Source organism: Helianthus annuus, chromosome 1, assembly GCF_002127325.2.
Source record: "Helianthus annuus cultivar XRQ/B chromosome 1, HanXRQr2.0-SUNRISE, whole genome shotgun sequence".
In the NCBI taxonomy this organism is placed as follows: Eukaryota; Viridiplantae; Streptophyta; class Magnoliopsida; order Asterales; family Asteraceae; genus Helianthus; species Helianthus annuus.
Genome location: NC_035433.2, coordinates 110,438,905 through 110,457,457, shown reverse-complemented (window position 1 = coordinate 110,457,457; position 18,553 = coordinate 110,438,905). Strand labels below are relative to the sequence as shown.

Here is an 18,553-nt window from a genome sequence, read left to right as displayed (position 1 = left end):
GTGTTTTAGCATTCAGATTCAAACAGTTGTGTTTTAACAGCAAGCAGATGCATACAGTTGTGTTTTAGCATTCAGATTCATACAGTTTTGTTTTAACAGTAAGCAGATTCATACAGTTGTGTTTTAGCATTCAGATTCATACAGGTGTGTTTTAATAGCAAGCAGATTCATACAAATGTGTTTTATCATTCAGATTCATACAACTGTGTTTTAACAGCAATTCAGATTCATACAGCTGTGTTTTAACAGCAAGCAGATTCATACAAATGTGTTTTATCATTCAGATTCATACAGCTGTGTTTTAACAGCAAGCAGATTCATACAAATGTGTTTTATCATTCAGATTCATACAGCTGTGTTTTAACAGTAAGCAGATTCATACAAATGTGTTTTATCATTCAGATTCATACAGCTGTGTTTTAACAGCAATTCAGATTCATACAGCTGTGTTTTAACAGCAAGCAGATTCATACAAATGTGTTTTCCATCAGCAGATTTCGCCCAAGCAAGCAGAGTCATCCACAACAAACGGAATACCTACAAACATTTGTTATTTTAAACACACACCTAGGGTTCTTCGCGACTTAAACTGTGCTTCCAGCAACTTCAACTTTTCTTCCGGCGACTTCATCTCTGCTTCCATCCATCTTGTTCAAATCCATCTGTTCTTTGAATCTCTTCCCTTCAAACATCAATTACTTCAATGTAGAACACGATTGAACCCTAATCGCCTACTAAAACACAGAACACAATGTTGGGAAGATCTTACGTATATAGAAGTTGGTAAATCTCTTATCTTGATCCATGATTTTAGGTATTTTTGGTATGATTTTAGAGGGTTTTCGTTGTATTTTTGGTATGATTTTAGAGAGAGAAAGAGAGAGAGGGAAAATGGCGTGTATTAAGGAGATGTGATATCTCTGACGGTTATTTTTGATTGATTTAAAACACACATAAGGACGAAATTGCCCCTTCTCATTTAAAACAATCTATTAAATATAGTAAATTATTACAAGATTGCCATTGATTTGATCTCAACCCTTAAACACACCAATCGGATGGACAAGATCGCTTCCTAGACTTTCTAGGAAAAACACAATTTCCGTAGGAACCCTACTCTTATATACTAATGAAAATGATTACGATATTAATAACACTTTGACACTTTAAATACGATATTAATAATACTTTGACACTTTAAATACATATATAGTTAAAGTAGGCAAAATCACTAATTAACTACAAATTTTATTCAGATAATACAACTATTATGGGCTTACTTGTCAACCTCTTTGGCATGGTGGCACTGGCAATGCAAAGTACATCACTTAGAGAGGAATAATTGCAGCTCAATTACAAACAATTAGGTAGTAGGGTTTGGTATAAAGCCCCTAGGGGTTTTATCACGCCATATCAGCGTCACATAAACACCACCTCATATGGGGGGCATTAAAGTCCATTCCTTACAAACCATTAGGCCGTGGGGTGTGGTATATGGCTTTATCACGCCATATCAGGGTCACGTAGACGCCACCTCATACAGGGGCTTTAAAGTCCATTCCTTTAACATCCTTGCAATGGTTTAACGCCCCTTTTAAACAATATAAAAAAGAAAAAGGAAATCTGATTGGTGGAAAAGTAATGGGTCCCACATGCTGCCGCTATTTTGCCTGTTAGTGGGCTGGCGAGAGGACTTTAGCACCCTTTCAATGACGAGCTCGGTGTTGGGTGGGGCGCCAGAGGGCACTATTTTTGATGAGTTGGCGGGGTGGCGCAAGGCCACACCTGACGACAAGAGCAACGGACCCCACCAATCAAGAATTACTAAATAATAGAATAAAAATAAGAATAAGAATGAAAACGAGAATTTACATCGAGATAGCTGGTAAACGGGCAACAAGCTGCGCTGCTACCCCTTTTTGAATAGCAAAACTAATTCTTTTAAAAACTACGTCCATAGATCTCGGGGTCATAACATTACTATGCATGACCCTTTGAACTCGACTAAGTATGTCAACAGCCTCTAGCGTCAGAAAACCAAAAGTATCAAAAAGCAAATGGGATAAACACGTGCTGGTTGTCAAGGCACACTTTCTCGTGTTTGGTCACTTTACCCGAAGCAGCCTGACTCACCGTGAAAACACTACCCCCTAAGCCCACAAGCAGGGAAACCCCTGTTAGATCCACACAGACATGTTTTCCTCCTACCCATTCAAAGACCAAAATGTCGGCTGGTCAAAGGGTAGATCTCCCTTCCAACGGGTCAGTTAAGAAATTAACGGGTGCCTCTTTCTTAGCAGAAATACCAGCACGCCTGAATATGTCAAAAAGGCATCCCTAATAGGATGGAGTTATAAGGGCAAACCCTGCCACGTAGACGTCACGTAAAAGTTGGGGACTTTGCTCTCCACATCATAAAAGGGAAGGAGTGATGAAAGGCAAGGGGACAAGAGCACATAGGCTAAAAAGTAAAGTGGGTCAAGGTGAAGAGGAGCGGGCAACGACCATGGAGATCTCCACACCTAGGATGGGGCAACACCTAAGGGTGGTGTGGATGGCGTGGAGGGCTTGCCCTCCCCTCTCCAGGCTCCCACTCTATAGTCTAAATCATTTTTTGTGGCGTCTTGTTTACTATTAATAAAAGTACACTACATTTGAACGTTATTCAGTTAAAGTAATTATATTACGGATTAACTTTTACAGTGTCTCCTCTCAGGTAACCCATAAACTTCTTGCATGCAAAATAAAAATGATCGTTACGTATGAGGGACAACATAAAACGATGTTTCAGAATATAATCAAACATTTTTAAAAAATAAATCATTCATTATCAAGGACACACTCGATACAAAACCATGTTTAAGCTCGAACCACAATAACAATATAACCATTTGTACAATTGGTTAGATAAAGTCTAAGGGGGGAGGGGGTGGTTATCACTTGCAAAAATTTCATCACTCACAACATCCAATCAAGTTTCACCATATCATCAACCATTATTTCATCACTCATAACCTTTTTAGTGGCAATGGTCATCACTCACAACACACAACACCCAACATACCCATTACTCACAACACTCAATAACACCCAATAATACCATCACTCACAATACATTAACGCGTGAAAAATACCACGCGTGATAAAGTTAACGAGTGATCACTGGTGGTGACGGTGATGTTTTGGATATTATAACGAGTGATAGAATTCTATCACGGGAAAAACAATTACCACCCAGCCAAGAAAGATTAAATGTATATTATCTATGTTAAAAAAGATCATCATTCAATAAAGCAACTAGGCCAAATCTGTAATTTATACACTATACTCAATTCTAATCTTATAATTACAACGACATCCATCGATCATAAAAATCAACGGTTCGGATTAACCCTCCCCAAATCAGCAAGTTTCCGTGATCTATTGGCACAGAATGATTTGGTATAAGACAGGTGAGCCTTCACCGGAGCTCCGCCGTCCGGCAACACCACATCCGGCGGCAATCCTTTCTGGTTCCATTGCAGGTTAGGGCTTGCACGAACCAACGGACTCAAACAAAACGTTAAACCGGATATATTCCTCACGTGTCCGCTGCTGCCACCGCGCCGGACCGCCGGTGTCCGCCGCGGTGTGTTTCTCCACGATTCTGTTGATTCGTAACCGCTTGTTGCGTTCCGTATTTCATCATCTGTTCCGATGATGACGTCAGCATTTCTTACCGGTGACACTCCTCGATCTTCGCCGTGCTTCCGCCGTACCGGACTGGTTGTTGTAGGTTCATCGGTACTAACGGTTTTCTTCCGGCGGTAACGATCGCCGGAGACGATGCTCGAGATCGAGAACCACGACGACGTGGCGTTATTACGAGCGCATGATTTTCCGAAAGTTGAATCCGAAACCCTAGGATCTGTAACCGAATCGATTGGATTTCGATTTCTAGATCTGAATAGATTCGTAAACGAAATCAACCGGATAAAACTCCGTTTCTTCTTCGAATCACCGCCGTTGTGACCGGCGGTAGCATGTTTTTGTTTTACCTCTGGTGTCCGGTGAAACAGTTGATCGGAGTGGCTATGGTGATGACGTGGCACAGCAGGAGAATAAAGACGACGAGCATCATCGGAACGATCGGATTTGCGGCAGTTTTCCGGCGGATTCTTCTCCAAAGTGCCGGCGAAGTTTTGAATATGTTGTTGAGCAGAGATTAGAGACGATAAGCGTTCTCGAAGACAAGAAGGGCATACGCCGATAGCACTACTGAGATCGGTGTAATGGTTGTTACACCTCATGTATAGAGATAAAATTCTGTATGTATCTATCTATGTATGTGTTATATGGATGATTAAACAGTTATTTATGGTGGCTTCAAAGCTCCATTGATGATTACATTACATGACGATGATAACAAAGATTGTGATGGTGAATTTGCGTTTGTCTTCTCTTGGAATCTAGGTTTTGGTTTTAACATAGAGGGAAGAAGAAGAAGAAGACGACAGGATTGTGAGGGGAACAAGCAAAATTGTATTATCTCTTTCTACTTTTTATGATACTAGTTTTTTTTTTATATCGCGCGTTGCGTCGAAACCGAACAAATGATAATGTAAAACAAACGTGATTTGAAAATAAAGCATGTCGTTTAGAAAGTCAAACCATTAAAACGATTTAGTTTATCAAAGTACCGTTTTATGATACCAAATAAATATTTTATTTTGAGTATAATTTCATTTTAACAAAACTTATAACGGAATGTCAGGTAAAGAAATCAAGCATAACTACGTACTTAAGTTTTTAGAAAAAAAAAGTTATAAACGTAATTTATTAAAGAAGTATAAAATTAATCGATAAATTAATATATGTTAAAAAAAGGAAAAAAATAGTTATTAAAAAAAGGTAAAGGAAATAGATGTTTAAAAAAGTTATATTATTAAAAGTAAATATAATAATAGAGTAGGAGTTGGGTGGAAAATCTATTTTTCCTAGAAAGTCTAGGAAGGAATAAGAATTGGACATGTGTCATTGAGGGATTTTAAGTAGAAGGGCTATCATGTAATTTCACATTTTAATTTTATTTTTGGAATGTATCTTCATTAACTAAAATTCCATGATTTTCGGAATTTTTATTATTTTCGAATTCAAATCTGGAAATCAATGTGTTCATTAACTAAAATTCCATGTCACATTACATCGCACATTCCATTGTTCATAAGATTACTGGAATTTATCAGCATGTTCTTGGTGCTGTGTTTTAACAGTTTACAAGGCTAAAGTCAATTTTTTTATAGATCCCACAATATAAAGATGGTAAAACACAGGGTATGAATCTGATTGCTGTTAAAACACAACTGTATGAATCTGAATGCTAAAACACAAGTGTATCAATCTGCTTGCTATTAAAACACAACTGTATGAATCTGTTTGCTGTTAAAACACAACTGTATGAATCTGAATGCTAAAACACAGCTGTATGAATCTGCTTGCTGTTAAAACACATCTGTATGAATCTGGATGTTAAAACACAACTGTATAATATATTAAATAATAAAATAATAAAACTATATATTGTTATAAAAATAAAGTTACTATTCATCCATCGTCCCTCGAAATTAATATATATAATAATAATGGAGTAAACTGCCATTTTGGTCCCTGTGGTTTGGCCAGTTTTGCCACTTTAGTCCAAATCTCAAACTTATTACATCTGGGTCCCTGTGGTTTGCATTTTGTTGCCATTTTAGTCCAAATTTCAAAAACCCCATTTTTTTAACTGTTACAACCTCCTATTTTGTCCTGTAGTGCAGGGGCATTTTGGTCCATGTTAATTTATTATAACATTTCAGTAATTAATAACATCTATCTTCAAGAACATCATCAAACTTCATCATCAAAACCCAGAAAATCAAGAACATCGTCAAACTTCATCATCAAAACCCAGAAAATCAAGAACATCATCTTCAAGAAAATCAAGAACCCAGAACAAAACCAGAAACCATCACAAAAACAAAACCGATTTGTAAAAAGAAACGAGGCTCAGATCTGTATCTTCAAGAACATCATCAAACATCATCATCAAAACCCAGAAAATCCAGAAAATCAAGAACATCATCTTCAAGAAAATCAAAAACCGATTTGTAAAAAGAAACGAGGCTCCAACAACAAATCAAAACCGCCATGGCTGCAAACAGAGGTTGCAAGCGCACTTGCCCTCCTCTGATTCTGCCACGCCAAGCTGCGGAAAATCTCAAATGTTGACCTAATTTTGACTCGGATTAGGTGAAATCATCACAGCCTCGCAGTTTACTCAAAAAAAATCATAACCACCACCAGAATACTCTGATACTCTGATCATCATAGCCTTGAAACAAACTTAATAAATAATAATGCCACTGCCAGAACAACAACAGCAATAAATCATAGCAGATGCAGGGGGTTCAAGTTAATGATTAAAAAGCACAGATTCAAGTAACCACCAGATTCAAGTAACAAAAACCAATCCAACACAGATTCAAGTAACCTTGCATAAATCAACAAACGACACGTCATCACCATCTCACCAAGCACCACCACCTGCCACCACCACCACCCCCCTCTCAACGCCAAGCACCACCACCCTCTCGCACCCCCTGCAACCACCGCACATCTCTCTCTCTCTCTCTTAAATCACAACACCATCTCCTTCAAACAACATTCCACTAGAAAGAGAAAGAGAGAGAAACATGAGAGAGATAGAGAGGAACACAGAGATGACGATGACGATGGTGGATCTGAGTTTCGGTAGGGACGACGCTGGAGATGACGATGACGATGGTGGATCTGAGTTTCGGTAGGGACGACGCTGGAGATGACGATGACGATGACGATGGTGGATCTGGATCTGATCGATTTAGAGAGCATCGTGGATCTGGATCTGATCGATTTAGAGAGAAAAGAGAGAGAGAGTCAGTTATTTGGGGATGATGATGATTATGATTTATTTATTTATTTGGGGATGATGTTAATAAAGAAAATGTAAACCAAAAAGCAAAATGACCAAAATGCCCATGCACTACAGGACAAAATAGGAGGTTGTAACAGTAAAAAAAATGGGGTTTTTGAAATTTGGACTAAAATGGCAACAAAATGCAAACCACAGGAACCCAGATGTAATAAATTTGAGATTTGGACTAAAGTAGCAAAACTGGTCAAACCACAGAGACCAAAATGGAAGTTTACTCATAATAATGGTTATTGTTGTGACAATTTTATCATGATTCTAATGTAGTCCATCAAAATCAGTGAAAAACCGTTTACATGAAAATAATTGACAAACCTATGTAAACTAAATCGGTTAATTTTTATTATCGGCCTTTTTTGGTTTGGTGTTTGTTAAAGTATCTTCAAATTGTCTGGTTAGAATTTTACTTTACTCAAAACTACCACCATTTCTTTTCTTTTTGAACGACGAATTTGGATTATTGACGGATTACTAGAGTATTATTGTGCCATCAGCGGAACCATACGGATCATATTCATCTCCATTAGGCAATAATGCATATACATTAATTCAGGAAAAAACACAATAAATCTGGGAAAACCTCTCTTGTAGGAATCGAACCCATAACCTAATGATCCCTAAGCTTTATCTCACCCCAATATGTCATTAGGCTATAATGCCATAGGCAAACTACCCCCATTTTAAACCCCACTTTTTCATCCAACAATAAACCATTCCAAACCTTCACATCTGTATCCACCTCATCATCTACTTTTTCTTTTATTTAAACTATTTACGATTTATATATTTGATTTATAAATCATATAAAAATAATTGTAATTTTCTTATATTAATAAAATATATTTTTCATTTATAAATTAAATACATATTAATTATTTGTTAAAGTTTAAATATTTGATAATAAAAAAATAATAATTAATTTATTTTTAACTGATTATATTTTCAAACGGTTACCATTCCAACATCTCTTTTCCAATGGCTAGTTTCAAACGACTATTTTTCCAGTCTCTATGAATACATCTTTTCCCACATTTACACATCTCACTTCATAATTCACTACAAATACAAAACTAATTCGAAGTTATGGGTGGCGGTTTTAATCAAAATGTTGCAGTCAGATCGTCGAACCACAGGCGATCACCCCGTTTCAATCCTTATCTCGCAAACCCTCCACTGACGATAGTCTACCCTCCACTAGCACAAAGGCCTAGGCGATCACTCCTTTTAGATCCTCATATCGCAAGCCCTCCACCTATTTCAATCTCCTATCCTCGACATTCAAACCCACCACCTCCGGAAGAATTTGATGATCTAAATCCTCAAACATATTAGGAGTTGAACTGGGTGTATGACTACACCATGGCTCAATTGCAATTTGATTGTCTACGACTTGGGGTTTCAAACAAACTTTAACACAAACCCTACACCTGCAAACTCTCCACCTACAAACCTCCGTCCAACACAAGTCATACCCAACTGGGCTGAAGAGTACGAAACTGACACGGTGAGGAATACTTATCACCGGTGCACTGTCACACTCGCAAAATCAGAGTTGGTGCGATCTGGCTGGTATCTTCATTGCACAGCGGAAGTATAAAATGCTAAGACTTCTAGATAGTTGAACGCCCGCTAAGTTCTCGAATCACAATGGGTTCTCTTATTCCAACCGTGCCATAAATTGAACGTGTAACCTGAGAAAGAACATGCGAAAAATCAACATAAAGTTGGCGAGTTCATAGTTTGTATGAAAAAGTTTTGAAATAAATATTTTTGGTAACCGGTTTAAATAATGTTGAGAAAACGTAATAACCATCTTCCTTGGCATGTTATTTGAAAACTTTTTGTTTGTAAAACTTGTATAACCATCAATGTCTGCGTACGACAAAGACAACATGTGACAACTCGAACTTTCCCTTTCATGTTCCACTTACGTTGTAATCTTGAGAAATTAATAAGATAGAATTGATTATATGAATTATGTATATATGTGTTTGAATATTAGTTTTATCCATTACTCAAGAGGATAAACCTCTTTCATGTTTCATCATTCACCATTCACCATCTCCTCACCTCAGCATCACCTTCTTCATTTAAACTGCAATATCTCTGCGTTGAGTAGGGGTTTTCAATATGGCCACAATTTCAACATCCATTGCATCATCATTCAAACCCATTTCTACAAAATCAAACCCTAATCTTCCTCAAACCTGTTTCAGATTCCACCTTTCAACCACTAGACAACCCACAAGACTTCTTTGTGTTGCCGAAGAAACGTCGGCGACAATTGACCCCACATCGGAAGCCGCCAAGCGACTATATGTCGGTAACATTCCTCGTACCACAACCATTGATGAACTCCAGAAGGTGTTTGAAGAACATGGTGCCATGGAGAAAGCTGAGGTATTTGATTTGGGATTTTATATATTTTAAAACTTCTATAAATTTCAAAAATCTTCCTCCCTAGCGCCGCGATTAACATCATGAGGACTCCATATTTCTCCCCCATAGCGCCCCCTGTTTTGATGTTGGGCGGCGCTATGGGGCGCTATAGCTCAATCCCAGGTGATATACCGCCCCATTACATTTACACATAGTCTAATAGGTCTTAGGAACATGTTTAAGGCTAAACTAATATTACAATTTCGTGTAGGCGTTGACACTAATATCTCTTTGGTACTTGTGCAGTTTTTTTTAGTGTGATGACATGCATCTGAATGGTTGATTTTCTTGGAGGTAACGGGTTGTTTTTTAGGAGATGCAGTTGTGGAATGGTCATGTAGTTTCGGAGTGTGCTGATGATTTGGGGCTGCAGCACATACCCTTTAAATAACAACACACCAACGGCTAGATACATAAAATAAGCGGCTAGAAGAAGGATACTAGAAATCAAGAGGAACATGTTGTTTGTATTTATGTTTGTTTGTATTCATGTACAAGTAATCGAAGCACAAACAAATGTGTTATCAAACAGTGCATTATTCGGTTTTGCGTGCTGCAAGGCACACAGGGAAAAGACCTAGTTTAATTAATACTTAAAATCATTTTTATACTAAATAAAGTTAAAAAAATAAAATTCGTGTGTTTAGTTTTGACTCTGTGGTTTGTTTAGGGTTAATAGTGTAGTTTCTGTAATGTTTTTAATTTTAATAAAATTGTTTTTTTCTACTTTATTTTATTTTTAATTTATATATTTGTTTGTTTTTTAATTTCTCTTATGTTTTATTTTATTTAAATTTAAAATATATAGTTTTTTAGTCAAAAATGTTTTTTTAATTTAAAAGAAAGGACCCCATCATAATCACAATATACCCGTCCGCTCCACCAGACCAGCCTAGTCACCACCTCCAACGGTCTCTTCGTGCACCTATCACCGTCCGATCTCCAGACCACCATTCCGGACCATCGTTGTAGATTCTCTAAGTTAACTATGTATTTGAAAGCATGTAGAGAAAAAAGGGTTAGTTTGGACAAAATTGGAATGTGCTATTTATAAGCACAGTACAAAAAAAAAAAAAAGAAAAAAAAACCCAGATATTTTGGTCCAGCAAACCTATCCACGATTCGACTTGATTTGAAGACTTTTTACACCCAATCAATATGCTTTTATTCCCATACCTCTCATTATCAATATCTGTGTGACCCACCTCCAACCCAACCCGACCTGACCCGACCCGATAGAAAGGGTTGGGAGTGTAAGGACCTCAAATCTTGGCCGACACCACTCCATTGATTGTAGTCAAAACTAGAACCGGTTCCCGAAAATCTTTCACCTTCGAAGACCAGCAGCAACTTTATGGTTTGATCTGACAAAGATTCCGTCCCAAAAATGTCGAATTTCTCTCGCCAGATTCGTCTTTCTTCCTCTTCTATGATGAGATGCTTGCAGTACAGGCTTTCAAGATCTTTCACCACCATTGAAGGCCATCGCCCCACCATTGTTCATAAGCAAGGTCTCGATATTCTTCATGATCCATGGTTTAACAAGGTAAACTTTTACTTACTTTGTCTTACTGTGGATGTGATCTACACCAGATCAAATGCACATTGATTGTTATGTTGTTATGATATATGATTTGCAGAGTTAGTAAGATTAAATGGCATAGTTGTAAAAATCAGCGATTAATCGGATTGGAATTTTATATGTAATTTTTTTAAATTTATATATAGGGTTAGGATCATTAGAAAACGAAAACCGAGAAAACTATTATCATCAAATCAATTATTTTATTTTACTTTTACTTTTCATTTCCTTAATAGAAATAAAAAATATATGTAGATTGACGTGTAGCTTGCGAAGGTATATATATGTAGTTCATGAGTTACATATACGTAGCTCGTCTATCGACATGTATTTATTTAATTTCTTTTTAGTTTCTATGAATAATAGTGACATATAAGAATGAAAAAATAAAAATATAAATTTTTTTGTTTGAAAGTCGCCTTCTCGAAGTTTTCTAGTATCTTTTAAGTTCTCTAATGATCCCTTGCCTATATATGTGTGTGTGTCATCATCGTACTCAGTAAATCACACCAATAACAAAGCTAAGTAGGGTAAGATGTAGACAACCTTACCTCTACCCCGTTGGAATAGAGATGCTGCTTCCTGTGAGACCCTCTGCTCGATAGTAGTTTTGCATCAAGTCTTGGACATAAGACACATAACACTCAGCAATCGGGACAAAGGCCGATTAATGTGTGTACCCTTTTGTCTTTAGGCTATCAACGCCACCACATGATGCATGATTAACCGTCCGCCGCTTTTAACATTTTTTTTCATGAAATTAGTAAAATAACGTTAAAATTAGTGCAATTTCACTTTTGCCCCCCCAAGGGCCCACACATATATACATTATATGCGTGTGTGTAAGTATACAAAATTTTCATAAATTTTATATATATTTTTTCAAACTTATTAATCAGATTGGATTAATACGTATAATTTTTCAAATACATCAAAGATTTTGACCGACTTTGAAGAATTTTTACCGATTTTTGGTCCGACAAGGTGTAATTTAACCGGTGAGCTACCGATTACCGATTAATCCCGATTTTTACAACACTGATGAAGTGGGACATGAGTTTGCTATTAAGTCACAGATACAAGTGTTGTGTACATATTGAATAAGCAAAACAGGAATTTCCAATTGGTTAAACTTTACTGTTTTTGTTAACAGGGAACTGCGTTCTCGATGACCGAGAGAGATCGTCTTGAACTGCGTGGACTTTTGCCCCCGAATGTCATGAGCAATGAACAGCAAATTGAACGGTTTAGTAAGTTACTAAGTTTACATGTGATCGATTAAATTAAACAGTTGTTTTGGTTATATATGTCTAGGTGATGATGTGTCACTCACAAGACATTTAAGTGAATACACAAGATAAGCATAGACTTTTATTATTAGGAACATTGTTACGTCTAATCCAAGTAGTTAATGCGGTAAAAAATCGGATATCAGTCAAGGACCGATATTTGAGATATCAGTAATCACGGTGGGATATCGGTAGCTTTAATATCATGCTGAATATATATATAGCAATTTAACACTAACAATTCAGTATACTCTCCTACCATTAACAAATTAACCTTTTGCAACTTGCAAAACACTAACAATTGTAGCAAGTAGGAACTGATTAAGACTTAAAACACTAACGTTTAACACTAATAATTAACGACTAAGACTTAAAACACTAATAGCAACAATAAGAAGAAATACGAATGCTAGAACTAAGAAGAAAGGTACCGATATCGGGAAAATCGGAGATATATCGGTCCAATATCAGTCATATATTGGTCAATATCGCAGATAGTATCGGTACCGATATTTTGCACTGATATCTCACCAGGGGACCGATAACCGAAATATCGCGATATTAACTACATAGCGTCTAATCTAACTAATATGTAGATGTACACAAAAACACATCACATGAGTATAAATTGCATGAGAAAACGAAAAAGAGCACATTTTATTTACATGTTTTAGATCCTCATAAAGGAACTACAATGATTATTTGTGTAAAATATTATTTAATTTAGAATTAATTTGTTAAATCTACAGTGGCTGACCTGAAGAGACTTGAGGTAAACGCTAGGGATGGACCATCAGATACAAATTCTTTGGCCATGTGGCGAATACTTAACAGGCTACATGACCGAAATGAGACGATGTACTATAAGGTCAGTGGTTTTTGAGGTTTGAGTGTACATACATAATTAAGATCCCCAAGAAAGAACTACAAATGAATGTGGTTTTGGAACGCTATCGCCATGATTTATGTGTGTTTAAATGACACGTGTCAGGTTCTAATTGCGAAAATTGAGGAATATGCCCCTATAGTATACACTCCAACAGTGGGACTTGTTTGCCAGAAATACGGTGGGTTGTTTAGAAGGCCAAGGGGGATGTATTTCAGTGCCGCTGATCGTGGGGAGATGATGTCCATGGTTTATAATTGGCCTGCTGATCAGGTATGTGTTACATCTAGGGCTGCAAACGAACCGAACGAACACAAACAAGACCTTGTTAAGAAACTATATGGGTTAACGAATTGTTCATGAACACGTACTGGACGAGATTTTATGCTCGTGTTCGTTCGTTAAGAAAATGAACGTGTTCGTGTTCGTTTGTTAATTTTAGGCAACGAACGTTCATGAGCACAGAGCACAAATGGAAACAAATCAAGACAAACAAGCGTTCATGAATAATATATATAATACATTGATACTTATTAAATATTTTATTTGTCGAAATTTTGAAGTATTTAAATAAAATATAAGAACTAAAAACACTAATCAACTATCGAACACAAACGGACATAAACGAACACATTACCGAACGTTCACGAATATAAATGAATGAACGTAGCCTCTATTCATTTATGAACTGCTCGTTGAATGGTTTACGAACTGTTTGTGAACATAAATGCCGAACGGTTTACGAACTGTTCGTTGAACGTTCGGTTTTTGCAGCCCTAGTTCATCTGTTTATTTTTTTTTTAATAATAATTTACGGGTTTAATAAGTTTTTATTATGAAAAAGCCCTAACATCAATTTGAATGTGGCTCTTTTTTTTTTGTTTTTATGTAGGTTGATATGATTGTTGTTACTGACGGAAGTAGAATATTAGGTCTTGGTGATCTTGGAGTTCAGGGAATCGGTATTGCAATCGGAAAATTGGATTTATACGTTGCTGCTGCAGGAATAAACCCTCAAAGAGTAATTTTAGCATTTTGTCACTCCTATGTTTTTTCTTCAAGATATTTATACTCCTGTTATTTTCGTTTCTCATCTTCACTTTTATTATTGTCTTACATACCATATTTATTTTTTCTAAGCTTAACGTTTTCTCCGTTCATATGACAGGTGCTCCCTATAATGATTGATGTCGGAACCAACAATGAGGCCCTTCTTAAAGACCCCCTCTGTATGCTTCCCTATACTTGAATATTTATTGATAAAAAAAGTATTAATATTAATATATATATTAAAAATTAAAAAGTGTGGATGTATGAATAGTATCCACACTCTTTAATTCTTTCCTCAACTTTCAGTATTGACACTTACACCCCCTCAACTTTCTAAAAACTTTGTAAATTGTTATTTTGGTCCCCTTGACTTTCTAAAGTTTCAAGTTTACCTCCCCTGGTACTATTATTCTTTAACTTAAAAAATAAAAGCTGTTTTCTCACGTGCTTATTTTTATGTACGTGTAACGTGTCGGTATAAATTCAAGTTGGTTTAGGTTTTGATGTTTTCGGAAACGAATCAGGTCAAATATAATACGTTTCCATGTTTAATATTATTAACGTGCTCGGTTCGTCTACGTCTTTCACGTATATTTTGTTAGAAAATGAACAGGGTCAAATATAATATGTTTTCATTCAACGGTATAAATTCGAGTTACTGTATGTTTGGAGGTCGTTGCAACGTGCGGCGGGAAAAATTACTAGTTAAATAAATAGTTGGAATATGATACACACTAAAATATAATGTATGTCGTTTGATAGACTCAATTCCTTATTTTATATGTTACCGGTTACCGTATTTCGTTTGTATAGATTTGGGATTGCAACAACACCGTCTTGACGGTGAGGAGTATATTGCCGTCATCGATGAGTTTATGGAAGCTGTGTTCACTCGTTGGCCCCACGTCATAGTACAGGTGATCATTTATTCCATGAAATGCATTCGCAGGGGGAAAACCGAAAACGGGCTTTTGTATTTGCCATTTTTCTCATGGATGTTTTATTTCAATATTAGTTTGAAGATTTTCAAAGCAAGTGGGCCTTCAAGTTACTACAACGCTATAGAAATAGCTACAGAATGTTTAATGATGATGTGCAGGTAAACAATTGATACAACTCCCATCATGATATTGTTAGTTAGAAGAAAAAGAGTAAAGAACACGGATAGTCCATGTGGTCATAGTTGTCGATAGCGAATAGCGACAAATAGCGACAAGGCATGGCTAGGCTACGTAGCGAATAGCGACAAATAGCGACGGCTATTTTATAAATAGCGATTACACTAGAAAAAGAATTTTGAAAATTTTTATATGTATATTACATCAAAATACCCTTGTATATATGCTATTTTACATGTATATTTAACAAAAACCTATAAATCTAGCTATTTTATAGCTATAACCCTTTATAACATTAAAAAAATAAAAAAAAATAATAATAACTGTCGCTAAATTCGATAGTCGTCGCTATGAACCAAATAGCGACAGCACGTCGCGTCGCTATAAATCGCGCTATAGCGACCGCTATGGTCGCAATTAACAAACTATGCATGTGGTTTTCCAAAATTTTGGATTTGGTATCTAGCTTTTCGAAAGTACACGGATGGTCCTTGTGGTTTTCACTTTGTAACACATTTAGTCCCCAGCCAACAAATCTAAAGGTTTCAGGAGGTCCAAGTTAGGGACTATATGCGGGACAAAGTGCAAACCACAGGGACCATCCATGTACTTTTTGCAAAAGTTGGGGACTAAATGTGTTACAAAGTGCAAACCACCAGGACCATCCGTGTACTTTTGGAAAGTTAGGGACCAAATCCAAAATTTTAGAAAATCACAGGGACCATCTGTATACTTTACTCGAAGAAAATGTTAAAAAAAGGTACATTTTTGTTACAGGGAACAGCTGGAGTGGCAATTGCGGGTCTTCTTGGAGCCGTGAGAGCACAAGGAAAGCCAATGATCGACTTCCCGAAACAAAAGATTGTTGTGGCCGGTGCCGGAAGGTTTATAATTTATCTCCTTTATTTAAAGTGAATTTTTAATTATGTAATCATAAAAAAATAAAATAATAAATAGGAGAGTGCAAATAATTGCAGTGCAGGAATTGGGGTACTGAATGCTGCTAGGAAGACAATGGCAAGAATGTTGGGAAATAACGAATTGGCATTCGAGGCTGCCGGGAGTCAGTTTTGGGTCGTTGACGCTAACGTACGCATATCATTAGCTAAATGATAATTATTTAATTAACAATTATAAATAGGAAGAGGATCATGAGAACACTCTTTATAAATGAGAAAACTAAAAAGCTGCTGGAAAAACACACTGCGGACCGTAAGGAAATTTGCTTGTGGTCCGCATGGGCATTTTTAGTATTACACATGTGTAACATATGATGTATTACACATATGTAATAGTACGTTCTTTTGTTTTGTTTTCTTTTCCAAAATTTTTATTTTTTGAATATACTGCATATATATATGCATTATACGAAAAAAAAATATATATTTTTTTTTGGAAAAAACGTACTATTACACGTGTTATATATCATGTATTACACTTGTGTAATACATAGTTTCTTGCCTTGCGGACCGCAAGTAATTTTTCTTGCGGTCCGCAGCACGTTTTTTCTGCAGTTTTTTAGTTTTTTCATTAAAATGAGTTTTCTCATGACCCCTCTCCATTATAAATACGCACCACATAAATCCTCAAAATGTTTTTGGGATGATTTAGGGTTTGGTAACCGAGGAGCGTGAAAATATCGATGATGATGCAAAACCGTTTGCAAGAAAGACCAAAGAGATTGGCCGTCATGGGTTGAAGGAAGGAGCCAGTCTTGTAGAAGTGGTGTGTTTAAAATTTAAATACCTTAATAACTCAATTTTTATTTTTTATATTACTATTTATTGATCAAATGTTGGATATTATGGATCAGGTTCGGGAAGTAAAGCCTGATGTACTCCTTGGGTTGTCTGCAGTTGGAGGTTTATTTTCTAAGGAGGTATAGATTAAAATTTATTTTAATAATTTAATACTTATTTTCATCTTTTTATGTTTTTAAATTACGCTCTAAATGAAGGTATTAGAAGCACTTAAAGGGTCAACTTCGACAAGACCCGCGATATTTGCAATGTCAAATCCCACAACCAACGGTATGCTCGTGTCACATAAACAAACAACTTGACATGTACGTACGACTGTATGAAATTCTTGTATTTACTTATATTTGTAATCATGACAGCTGAGTGCACCCCTGAAGAAGCATTTTCAATTGTGGGAGAAAATGTCGTCTTTGCAAGTGGAAGCCCGTTTCCCGATGTAGATCTCGGTACGTCTTCTAATTTTTTTTTTATATTTTACTTTTAGAATTGAAACAATTCGTCAATTCGACTTCAAACAATCTTTTAAGACGTTTTTTTGAACATTTATTATTTTTATTGCTGCAGGAAATGGACATATTGGTCATTGCAATCAGGGAAACAATATGTATCTTTTTCCAGGGTAAGTTCTTATTTTCTGTAAATATTTTTCTAATTATTTTATATATATTTTTTTTCATTTATTATCTTTACTAAATGTTGCAGCATTGGTCTCGGTACTCTACTATCGGGCTCTAGAATAGTATCGGATGGCATGTTACAGGCGGCAGCCGAGTGGTAATTATTTAAATTTACAAAAGCGGAACAATTATGCTAGTCGAGTGTCTTTAACTTTTTTTTTTTTAAATTAAAACAACAGCCTAGCTGGATACATGACCGAAGACGAGGTCCTCAAAGGAATTATATACCCTTCAATATCAAGGTAACAGTTAATACTTTTATATTTGAAAGAAACAATTATAACATTTGTTTTATTTGTCATCTTTGTGCCGCAGTATCCGTGATATAACAAAACAGGTAGCTGCTGCTGTTATTAGTGAAGCGATAGAAGAAGATTTAGCAGAAGGTTATCGTGAAATGGATGCACGTGAGCTACGCAAGCTAAATAAGGTATTCTCATAATTTAAACAATACCCACACAAATATAAATTTTAGAAACCGGTTTCTACAACAAGATGCGTTTTGCAGGATGAGATTATAAGCTATGTGGAGAACAATATGTGGAGTCCCGAATACCCGACACTAATTTACAAGAAGGATTGAAGAACAAAATGAAGAAAAAACAAGTCAGACTATTGAAATTTGACTTTATTTTTTTCGTTGCGTTTGCATCGTTTGAATTAAGATGTTGTGTCGTGCATATAATCCGGACAATCTATCGAGGACTATATAAAATCTCAAATAAATATACGAGTTTTATGACTGATTTGATAATTCAATT

General features: G+C 36.1%; 3 protein-coding genes across 4 annotated transcripts; 2 read left to right on the top strand and 1 right to left on the bottom strand.

Annotated features, from left to right (window-relative positions):
• Positions 1 to 3,374: 3,374 nt before the first annotated feature.
• Positions 3,375 to 4,289, bottom strand: LOC110928828. Its single transcript, XM_022171875.1, has one exon. It carries the CDS (start codon positions 4,287 to 4,289, stop codon positions 3,375 to 3,377), a length of 915 nt encoding a protein of 304 aa, XP_022027567.1.
• Positions 4,290 to 9,001: 4,712 nt separating this feature from the next.
• Positions 9,002 to 9,959, top strand: LOC110938519 (30S ribosomal protein 2, chloroplastic). 2 transcript variants are annotated; one of them, XM_022180806.2, is made up of 2 exons: positions 9,002 to 9,391; positions 9,677 to 9,959. In XM_022180806.2, the coding sequence occupies exons 1-2, from the start codon at positions 9,122 to 9,124 to the stop codon at positions 9,689 to 9,691; spliced, it is 285 nt and encodes a 94-aa protein (XP_022036498.1). In that variant the 5' UTR covers positions 9,002 to 9,121; the 3' UTR covers positions 9,692 to 9,959. The 2 variants fall into 2 exon arrangements, with proteins under 2 accessions (XP_022036498.1, XP_022036494.1); XM_022180802.2 differs by having other exon boundaries at positions 9,025 to 9,391; positions 9,753 to 9,959.
• Positions 9,960 to 10,582: 623 nt separating this feature from the next.
• On the top strand, positions 10,583 to 18,551 carry LOC110873556 (NAD-dependent malic enzyme 62 kDa isoform, mitochondrial). Its single transcript, XM_022122509.2, has 19 exons — positions 10,583 to 10,976; positions 12,166 to 12,262; positions 13,051 to 13,169; positions 13,293 to 13,460; positions 14,080 to 14,208; positions 14,356 to 14,416; positions 15,051 to 15,154; positions 15,253 to 15,336; positions 16,133 to 16,239; positions 16,333 to 16,444; positions 16,967 to 17,080; positions 17,169 to 17,234; positions 17,313 to 17,385; positions 17,475 to 17,561; positions 17,680 to 17,734; positions 17,818 to 17,889; positions 17,972 to 18,034; positions 18,108 to 18,222; positions 18,301 to 18,551. The coding sequence occupies exons 1-19, from the start codon at positions 10,818 to 10,820 to the stop codon at positions 18,373 to 18,375; spliced, it is 1,860 nt and encodes a 619-aa protein (XP_021978201.1). The 5' UTR covers positions 10,583 to 10,817; the 3' UTR covers positions 18,376 to 18,551.
• Positions 18,552 to 18,553: the final 2 nt, after the last annotated feature.